At 46.4% G+C, this 10732-nt stretch overlaps 1 protein-coding gene across 1 annotated transcript; it reads right to left on the bottom strand.

The window, feature by feature from the left end:
• Positions 1 to 2876: 2876 nt before the first annotated feature.
• On the bottom strand, positions 2877 to 10293 carry Rnd1 (Rho family GTPase 1). The gene is made up of 5 exons (XM_026407082.2): positions 10089 to 10293; positions 9272 to 9359; positions 6517 to 6626; positions 5520 to 5654; positions 2877 to 3578 (listed from the first exon to the last, which is right to left on the bottom strand). Exons 1-5 carry the CDS (start codon positions 10206 to 10208, stop codon positions 3333 to 3335), a joined length of 699 nt encoding a protein of 232 aa, XP_026262867.1. The 5' UTR covers positions 10209 to 10293; the 3' UTR covers positions 2877 to 3332.
• Positions 10294 to 10732: the final 439 nt, after the last annotated feature.

Below are 10732 nucleotides of genomic sequence, written 5' to 3'. Positions count from 1 at the left end.
TCTCTGATCCCAATAAGGGCACACACACACGCACATCGTTGCCACTGTTGAGATAACTTACATTTTTCCATTTTGTCCCCTTTGTTGTTTCAATCTGCATGGCTGCAGGTCTGTTTTTTCTCCTCGAGTATATTTTCAGTTCTCAAGCAAGGTCTCAAGGTAGATAAACATTGAGCATCACGCACAATGGTTCAAAGTAACTCTAGGACACGCACGCTTTCTCTTCTAGCGCAGAGAAAACTGAACGCAGTTTATCTATTGAGTGTAATACACGAAATGAACACTAGAGGGCTCTCTACTCGCAGACTGGAACCGCAACTAAGAATCAGACCAAGGAAGCTAGAACCTTTAAGAGCTATTTATTGAGAATTTATTGAGAATCTTCTAAGTGCCCAGCTCAGTAATGGACACTTAACATTCGATACTTATTTTACTTAGTTTATTATAACAGTGTGATATGGGTGATATTTTGTAATATTAAAGCCCAGATGGACGATTATGCTTTCAAAGTCCATATATTTAAAAGAATGGCACCAGAATTCGACTCCAGATTCATTTACATTCAAAATTCAGAATCCATGCTTTTTCCCTATTTCCAGAATACCATCTCCATTATCTTTAACGATGATGAAATTGAAACTCAGAGAGGTGACAAAGATTGTCCAAGTTCTTGGTGATAGAATTCCTCCTAGTACTTGTGTACACATCTCACAACACATGTAAGACTTTAAACTTAAATAATACTTGTTGTAGCTAGCTGTGATGGCACAGGCCTGTAATCCCAGCGACCTAGGGAGGCTGAGGTAGGAAGATCAAAAGTTCAAGGTCAGCCTCAGCAATTTAGCAAGGCCCTATGCAATGTCTCAAAATTAAAAATAAAAAGGGCTGAGGATGTGGCTCAGTGGAAAAGCATCCCTAGAGTAAATCCAGAGTGCCCCCCCACACACAAAAGAATACTTTTTTTTCTTACTTTGCTATTTCTATCACAAATATATATCTCTGGAGATGGAGATAAGAGGGTCTAGTAAAGAACTAGTAAAGAATATTGGTGGTTTCTTGTTTAGCTACAACAGTAAGGGGTCCATGGGATTATAGTTATCAATGAGACCTAGATTGAATCCTGATTCAAATATTTACTAGCTAGCATGACCTTGTGCATGTTATATGACACCTCTTGTTTTTCTCTCTCATTTATAAAAAAGGGATAATTAATACTTCTTGTCTCACGGGATAGGATAGCAGAATAGTTAAGAGTGCATAATCTAGAACCAGATTGCCTGGATTTGCAACCATGTTCTATCACTTTCTAGCTGTATTACCTTTGACACATTAACTACTCCCTTTGAACCTGAATGATTTTGCTGTAAAATGAAGTAACTAGTGCTTCAAAGGGTAATCACAGAAATAAATCACAACTCAAAAGTGCCCCCAGCCCACAGCAAAAACATAGCAAATGTTAGCTATGATCATTTATAAGGTTAAATTTGATAATGTAGGTAAATCCCTTATGTGCTGAGCATTTAAGTACATAGTAACTTTTAATCTAGCACTACACTATGAAACTTGGAAAACAAGAGCTGTCATTGAGAAGAAGGAAAGTTAAGGCCCCTGAGCTACAATCAACAGGAGCTGGAATTATTTTTGGTTTTGGTTGGTTTGGTTTGATACCAAGGATTGAACCCAGAGGCAGGGCACTTAACCACTGAGCCACATCTCCACCTCTTTTTTGTCTAAGTTGCTAAGGCTGGCCTCAAACTTACAATCCTCCTGCCTCAGCCTCCTGAGTCACTGGGATTATATGTGTGCACCACTGTACCCAGTAGGAACTGGAATTGAAAGTTCAATGACAGAGGTCACCTGATCTTGAATTCAAAAGTGGCACCTCAGAAGTCTACACCTGCCTTGGCTTAGTCTGTGCACCTGTGTGTGTGTGGGGGGGGGTACTGGAGATTGAACCCAGGGCCTTGTGCATTCGAGGCAAGCACTCTACCAACTGAGCTATAACCCAAGCCCAGTCTCTGCACCTTCTGCTAGGGGTGGGACTCAGCTACTCAGCTGCTTTCTCTCTCCTCAATATTCTGTAGGACAGTAGTCCTCAACTGGAAGTAATTTTGGCAGGGGACATTTAGCAATATCTGGAGACAGTTTTGACTATGACAACAAGTGGATGCTACTGTCATCTAGTACCTGCCAGATGCCATCTAAATAGGACAACCATCCCCCTTACAAAAACAAAACAAAAGCATTCTCCAGTCCAAAGTGTTAGAATTTAAAGGGTAAGGGCTAAGGGCTAAGGAGATCTTTCTTGGCTTAAGAGGACGTGGGTGGGATTGAAGCTGGGAATGGGGGAAATTAAGAAATTCTTTGTTCTAGGTGCTAGGGAACCATGGAGGTAGTCACTCTGCAACCCACAGAAAGGCTCCAGAAAAGTGTTTCCCTGATTATTAATGATCAAGAAAACAAACAACAAATAAAATAGAGTCAACTTGTTTATATGTGTTATATTTTTCATTAATAAATAGGTTTTCTTCTTTAAACACAGAACATATAACAGATTGAAACACTCCCCCCTCCCCCCAATTCCAAAGACAAGAGTCTATAAAACAAATGCCAGCTGTACTGCCCTAAGAGCAGGAAAAGTCTGGTGACCCCCACCCGGCCCTGCCCCTGCAGCACCACCACCCCCACACTCTGCAAGAGAAGGGGGTCTGGGGCTTCTCCCTTGGACCCTGGGGACTTAGGTGAGAAGCATGTGAATGTATGATGTCACCTCTTCATGAGGCTATGTAAAGATGAGGTTTCCTTCTCATCAGCTCTGACCAGCCCCTGCCCCTCTGATTTCATTGCAAAGCACCTGGGCTAAGCTCCCAAGGGAGCTGTCTCTTGGCTTCCCCACTCTCCATTCCTCTGCCACCTGCTTAGAGGGGAAGAGAAGGGCTCAGGGACCCCTCCCATCCCCCAGCCTGCATGGAAACACTGTGTGGAACAGGCATGATGCTGAAGGTGAGGCTCCTGTAGGCCCCCAAGCCCATGAGGCCAACATGCCCCCCCACTCCCCCACACCTTTTCTTCCTCTGGAGTGAGGGGCACTGGGGCAGCTGCCCCCTCCAAACCTAGTGTCTGGCTTGGGGTGTGATGGTTCTTGCTCAATGTCAGGTCCTCATGCCAGGCCTGGCTCCATCCTCATACCATTCCTGTCTCCTTCCAAGCCCTCACAGTGGCCATCTGAAAACTCATGTCCAGTGTCCTAAATTGTCTCATCCTCCCTCTCCCCGTGCCTCTGCACCCTAAGGGAGGAAGTGGGGGGTTATCTCCCCCTCCCAACTCCCACTTCACATAATGGAACAGCTTTTGGCCTTTTCCTTCTTGAAGGTAGAAGAGATGAGTTCAGAGCGACTGGGGAGGTGGAGTAGTCGCTTGGAGAGGCTTCTGACAGGGCTCTTTGGGGGCACTGGGTTAGGCTTGTTCAAACACACCATGGATGCCATCCGAAAGATGCTGTGGACACTCTTCTCTGAAGTGAAAGCTGAGCCTTCCAGATAGATTTCTGCACCCAGCTGCTTGGCTATTGCACATCCCTGAGGGAGGGGGTGAAGTCATTAATACAGTAGTCCAAAATGGTTGTTAAACCCGTGAACTTCTAAGTGCTACTCCTAGGATTATTCCAGATGGCACCCCACTGCCAGTCTCCTATCACCAGCCTAAGTGGGTTATTTTATATATATTTATATATATAGAATATATATTATATATATATTTATATTTTATATTATTATTTTATATATACATATATATATTTAGTTGTAGATGGACACATGACTTTATTTAATTAATTTATTTATTTATTGGTGGTACTTAGGATTGGATCCAGTGTATCACATGTGCTAGGCAAGCATTCTACCATGGAGCTACAACTCTAACTCCTAAGCCGGTTATTTTATGCAAGTGAAGCCTGATTGCACATTAGAATCACCTGAAACACTTTCAAAACTATAGTGATCGTAGACCAAGTAAATAAGAATTTGGGGGGATAGGGTATAGGCACTTGGTTTTTGTTTGTTATTTGTGTGGTGTTAGGAATCTAAACCAGGGCCTCATGCATATAAAGCACATGCTGTATCACTGACCTATATCCCCAATCCCAGCATTACTATGTATGTATGTGTGTGTGTGTGTGTGTATTTTGGGGGATACCATAGATTGAACATAGAGATGATTAACTACTGAACTCCATCCCTAGCCCTTTTAATTAATTTATTTATTTTTAATTTTGAGACATGGTCTAAGTTGCTAGAGTCTCTCTAAATTGCGGAGGCTGGCTTTGAACTTGTGATTTTCTTATCTCAGCCTCCTGAGTCACTGGGATTACAGGGGTGCAGCACTGTGCCCAGCTAGCATTAATATTTTTAAGAGCTCTCCCAGATGACTCTAATGAGAAACACTGGCTTAAAAGAAATGATTCTATGTGTTAGAAATTATCCAGGATTCTCATTAAAAATGTAGATTTTCATGTCTTTCTCCCAAAGGGATTTTTTTTTTTTTGGTACCACTGGACCACTGAGCCACATCCCTAACCCTATTTTGTATTTTATTAGAGACAGGGTCTCACTGAGTTGCTTAGCACCTTGCTAAATTGCTGAAGCTGGCTTTGATCCTCCTGCCTCCGCCTCCCGAGTCGCTGGGATTACAACTGTGAGCCACCCACTCAGCTTCCAAAGTGATTTTACAGGTAGGGAGACAAGAATTCAAGATTCTAACAAGGACCTCTAATGATTTTTTTTTCCTGCATGATACTGGGGATTGAACTTGGGGGCCCTCCACCACTGAGCTTCATTCCCCGCCCTTTTTAAGTTTTATTTTGAGACAAGATCTAAGTTGCCCAGGCTGGCCTGGAACTTAATGATCCTCCTGCCTCAGCCTCCAAAGTAGCTGAGATTACAGGCTTGTGCCACTGCACTCAGTTAGGCAGCTCTAATGATTCCACTGCAAGTGGTCTACAGAAAGCAATCTTAAAAACCCACAATGGGGGCTGGAGTTGTGGCTCAGTGGTAGAGTGCCCACCTGGCATGTGTGAGGCACTGGGTCTGATTCTCAGTGCCACCTATAAATAAATAAATTAAATAAAGGTCCATCCACAACTAAAAAATAAAAAATTAAAAAAAAAAAACCTCACATGGGGCTGGGGTTGTGGCTCAGTGATAGCACCCTCGTCTGGCATGTGTGAGGCACTGGGTTCAATCCTCAGCACCACATAAAAATAAATAAAACAAAATAAAGGTATTGTTTAAAAAAAAACCCTCACAAATTGTTTACCTACTCACCTAGAGCATACATCTGGGTAAACAGGTAGGTACTCAACACAGCATCCAAGTGATTAATTTGGTAACTATAGATAAAGTCCCTAACACCAATTCCCTCTTGCCATGGCAAGAAACTTTGAGCAAAGGCCATGTATCAAGGCCTCTGCCTGTGGCCTTCTCCACCCACCCTCCAGCATGAACACTCATATATACACATACCTGCTCATAAGAGATAGGTGCCTGCTTCTGGTGAGACAGCTCCATTAGTGTACTCAGGTCTGTTCTCAGGTCTGTCTTGCAGCCAATAAGCAAAACACGGGTGCTAGGACAATAATCTAAGATTTCTGTCCTCCACTGAGGCACCAAGTGAGAAGAAGGGAAGAGGAAGAGGGAAGGAAGGAAGGAGAGTCAGTGACAGATACTGGAAGAAGCCTAGTTGGCAACACCACACACTCACCACTCAGATTATCACCAACCCAGTTCTCCCTCTGACTCACAGCATCTCTGCTGCACTAATTACATCATCTTTCTGCCCATGAGGCCTTTGGTGGCACCAGAGTGCTGACCCAAGAGCCTGTCCCTTCACTCAATAATCCAGTCACCAAGGACAACACAGGGGCCAGTCTCCTCCTACTCCCTGCCAAACAGAGAGGACATGGATCTACCCCCCAAAACCCAAAGGGCCTCATAAGTCAAGAATAGCCGGTGAAAGACAACCAATCTCTTCCCAAGGGAAGGACATAATCACAGAGTCTTCTGGGAAATTAGGCTAGTTCCATAAGGTTTCCTGGGACTCCACAGTATAGGCATATCTTGCCACCCAGACACAGGCATTTCCTGTCAGCACTTCAGCTCAGAACCACCTGTCTTAGTGGGCAAGGGTCTATAGAATCTACCTCCAAAATGTCCCATCCCCAACCCTCAAATCACATCATCAGAAAATTCTCTGTCAGTCTTTCATTTCCAGAATCTTCAACACCACCCCCCCCCTTGCTGGACTTCTAGAAAAACAATATGGGATAGTGGAATGGTCAGAAAGTAGAGGGGTAAGGAGACCTAGGTTCTAGTCACAGAGTTGTAGCTAATGGTGTGGCTCGGGCAAATCTTTGCCTTTCCTGGCCTGTTTCTTGATGGTATGGTACATAAAAATAGAAGACAAGGTCCCCAGGGTTCTAATACTCTTGCTGAGTTCAAGGTTGTAGTTTATCTTCCTTACCTTCTTGAGTGCACTGTCCACTGTCTCTGGACGGCTGATGTCAAAGCATAGTAATACTGCATCTGAGTCGCTGTAGCAGAGTGGGCGGACATTGTCATAGTAGGGAGATCCTGGAATAGGGGAGAAAGGGCTGATAGTGAACCATGGCATTTTCCCTCCCTATAGGCCCTAACCCAAGGGCTCTGGGAATACCATTTTTGATCCCTTAGGATCCACCCATCTCCCAGGCATGCTGCCTGGAAGCTTGGGACCCAACCCAGAAGGCTCTGTAAGACTATTATCTTCCTTAGTCTTAAAAAACGGAAAGAGGGCAAAATAAAAGGGATTGAATATAACTTGACTCTGTGTGCATCTCCTACAGTGGGCTTTATTTAAGGTCTATTAGTTTTCTGAGTCCCAAAAGATGCTGTCAACCCTTGCAGGAGCATCAGGGTTTGTTTAAGTTCTCCTTGGGAGTCTGCTTGCTGCCCAGCCTGCTCCCTTCCTCTGCCCCAGGGTCTCCTCAGTGAAGGAAAAAAAAAAAAAACAAAAAAAAAACAGCCTGTTATATAACTGGCTGCCCTATTATTTTGCCATGGGGTCAGAACTCTAAGAGTTGGACTGGGGAGAGCATCAAGGATTCAGCACCCCACACCCCCACCCACCCAAATCAACTTATATTGCAAAGGGTAAAAGGAAAGTTCTAACCCCTGGCTCCTAAGAGGGAAGCACTCTCAAAGACAGCAGCACTAATAGCTGGGCACTTAGAGGCTAGAGCAAGGGTCCTTCATTGGATGGAGTAGGCAACGCAGACCCAGGGGTGTGATAGGGGTGAAAGCTAGGAGCTGAGCCTGCCCTCCTCCACCCTGGGGAAGGAACAGTAGCGGATTTGGAACCCAGACAATCCGTGCTCAGAATAGCAAGCAGCCCCTCTCCCTGCACCACAATCGCCATGGAAACTGGGGGGAAATCCAAGCTGGGGTGGGGGGAGTTGGTCATTAAAAAAAATAAGTAAGGGGGAGTTAGGATAGCTGCCTGCTCCTTCAGCAATCCAACCTGTCCCTTTCTGAGGTGGGGGTCTGACCACCGCAGCACTGAGGAAAGGGAGCACTGCAGCACAGGGAAGGGGGAGGGGAGGAGGTCTCCATTTTGGCTCAAGCGATCCCCCTCCCCTAAGACCAGCAAATGAATAATGGGAACAGGTTACCCTGGTCCTAATGTGTGGAAGCCCCATTCCACACATTAACACCACTTCCTGCCTTTCTTATGGAAACCTCATTTGAAGGAGGGAGTCTGAGGATGACTGATAACCTTCATCCTTTTAGAAATCCTAGGACAGGAGTGCAACACAGGATATAGAGACCACATTTGCTGCTTTTCCATTATCTGGATGGGGATTCAAGGGCTGCAGTCTGACTGGGGGGGGGCAGGAGCAGGGAGGGGGAGAGATGGTTTTTGGGCGGTAGTGGTGAAAAGAGATGAGCTGCAGCAAGGTTCTGAGAAGACTGGGAGGTGAGAGGGTACAGCAGAATAAAAACCATACATCATGCAGCCAAGCTGCATTCCAGTCCGATTCAGGCCAGCGTAGCACAGACCAGGATAACCCAAACCCTGCCTCCCTGCCCCTGGCACTGCAACCGAGGAAAGCATACCAGCTTGAGGAATTTTTGTTTGGGAAAAGAGAGTCTCATTTTCTTTATACCCATCTTCCCACCTCCAATCTTTTCAGACCTCAAAATTGGAGCATGAGAACAACAGCTTTTGGAGGAGTAGGGCGGCATTCTTTTTACAGATAATAGGAAACCCCTAGTGATTTATAGTTCCTCTTTAAACTCAGCCTGAATATGCATCGGAGTGGATTTTATTTTCTTTCTTTGCTGAATTCTACTCCTTATTTTGACTGTGAGCCAGTCTATTAAAAAAAATATTGGGGGTAAAGAGAAAATGAGAAGGATTCAGAATCAAAGCAAAGGATAGCCCAACACTAAAGGATTGGGGTTGAGAGCCTGGGAAAACATTGTTTCCCATTTTCAAAAGACAGAGCATTTTCTACTTCACCCCAGAACAGGTTAAATAGTCAGAGCCTTCACCCTGAAGACCACTATTCACAACATGACCATGCCCTAGATTAAGCCATCTCCCCCACCCTCCAAAACATCGATGATGCATCGCTTCATCCCCCAAGCTGCAGCAGTGTGACGAGTGGAGCTGAGATGCGGCAGGCTGAGCAGTGGCCCAAGATGGAATGCAAGAGAGAAAACTGAGTCTGGGCAATATTCACCCCAAAGCAGGCTTGTCTCCCTGCCCCACCAACATCCTCCAGCAGAACTGCCTCCTGACTGATTCAACTTTGCTCTGGGGAACTAAAGGCTGTGTGCAAGGATGGGCAGTGTAGGGGTGTGTGTGTGTTTCTGCGTGCGTGTGTGTGTGTGTGTGTGTGTGTGTGTGTATGTGTGTGTGTGTGTGTGTGTGTGTGTGTGTGTATGTTGGGCAGCCGGGAGTGGAAATGGAGAAGCCCTGCCTGCTACCCCCAGGAGTATTCATGGGCCACTTCACCTCACCATCCCAGCCTCTGAAAGATAGAACTAGACCCAGAGAACTTGGCGTTTTCTGGGCTGTATCCACTCCCCCAATGGATACCAATGGCCCCCACTCCCAATCAAGGAATTTTCAGCTCCCTATTCTCCTCCCCACCAAATGGGAAAATAATTTTTAAAAGACATACAGCAGACTACCAGTGGAAGTGGGAAAGGGACATTTGGGACCATAGCCTTACCTGATGTATCCCAGAGACTAAGCTCCACTCTCTGTTCCTCTGTCTCCAAACAAGCTGTGTAATTCTCAAACACAGTAGGCACATAGGTCTGTGAGAAGAGAGGAAGCATTCACTAATTGGAGGAAGCCCTCCAATTAGTGCTGGTTACAGGAGAAGCCACTCACCACCCTCTGAGACACTAAAGTGTCAGGGGATAAGGAGCCAAAGGAGGGGATACATGGGGCAGGATGGAACACATGGGACAGAAGAAAAAGGACTATAGAGGCACAGGCACTTGGGTCTATACAAGGGATGACCACAGCCTCCTTCCCCAGCCAGGGGCAAGCCCCCTCCCCATATCCTAGATGGTTACACACACACACACACACACACACACACACACACTCCTCCCATCCCCAGATTTCTCTCCCAATTTCAGAACCAGCCAATTCTGACCTCAATATTCTCCCCTCAAGCCTTTTGGCCCAGGTGAACAGCAAAAAAGGGCAACAGAATTCTGCCTGCAGCCATACTCATGGAACCTTTGAGGAGCCAGTGAGGGTGTGGGCAGGTATTACCTAAGAAGAAACCCCAGACTCTCCAGTGCCTCCAGGGACGAAAGAAAAGAGGGGATGTAATAGGTGAAGAGGTGAAGAGGAGCCGGCGGGGCGGCAGAAGTGGGACAGGTCTCAGGGGAAGCCAAGGCAGGGCAATCCTCCAGCCAGAGAGCAGCTGAGGGTGGGGCAGGCTGGGGGTGGGGAAGCCGGCTCTCCTGGGCAGGTGGGAATCGACCCCGGGTGGGCGAGCAGGGAGAAAGGCTGGGCGACGGGCAGCTCACCTCCGGGTAGCAATCCTTCGCTAGCACCTGTAACATCGCTGTCTTCCCACACTGCACATCTCCCACCAGCACGAGCTTACATCTGACCACCACTGGCTGGGGTGCCCGTCTCTCCTTCATAATTGCAGCCTCCGAGAGACTTGGACTCGGGATTCAGAAAGGAGCGGGTTGCGCCAGGTGTGCCCCAGCACACCAGCTCAGCTGAATTCCCTGCCTCCCTCCAACTGAGCAGGAGAGCGGCACAGTGCCCTTATATTTGTCTGGTTGAGCCAATCACAAGAGGAGGCGGACTCTGTCGAAGCCAATCCCTGGGGTGGGATCCCCGGCAGCATCCAATGGTAAGAGGATCTGAGTCAGCGCCCTCTTCCTCCCTTCCCTTTCTCTTAAAGCTGCACCGTTGCTTCCTCTTGAAAGGGGATTCCCACGCTGTCTTGTATTTGTATTAGGAGGGAGGAGAGGAATTGAAGCAAAATTAAATAATCTCGGAGTATCCACCAGATAACAAAAAACATAAGCTAGTCATGGAAACAGAAGGTGAAGTCAAAATGGAGTTTTAGGGACTGTCCCAAGAGGAGAACAGGACTTGCCTAAATTATGGACAAGCAGCACCTGGGATTGGGGAGGGACAGGATGGCCCCAGAGGT

This window comes from Urocitellus parryii, chromosome 5, assembly GCF_045843805.1.
Source record: "Urocitellus parryii isolate mUroPar1 chromosome 5, mUroPar1.hap1, whole genome shotgun sequence".
Taxonomy (NCBI): Eukaryota; Metazoa; Chordata; class Mammalia; order Rodentia; family Sciuridae; genus Urocitellus; species Urocitellus parryii.
This window is presented reverse-complemented; position numbering and strand designations above follow the sequence as displayed.

Bases quoted from the DNA above. Each gene is read 5' to 3' on its own strand.
- Rnd1 (XM_026407082.2), bottom strand. From the start codon at position 10,208: ATGAAGGAGAGACGGGCACCCCAGCCAGTGGTGGTCAGATGTAAGCTC. The intron at 6,627-9,271 runs GTAAGGCTATGG...CCCCTATTCCAG, and splicing joins TAGTCTCTGGGATACATCAG to GATCTCCCTACTATGACAAT. The intron at 5,655-6,516 runs GTAAGGAAGATA...TTGGTGCCTCAG, and splicing joins TGGACAGTGCACTCAAGAAG to TGGAGGACAGAAATCTTAGA.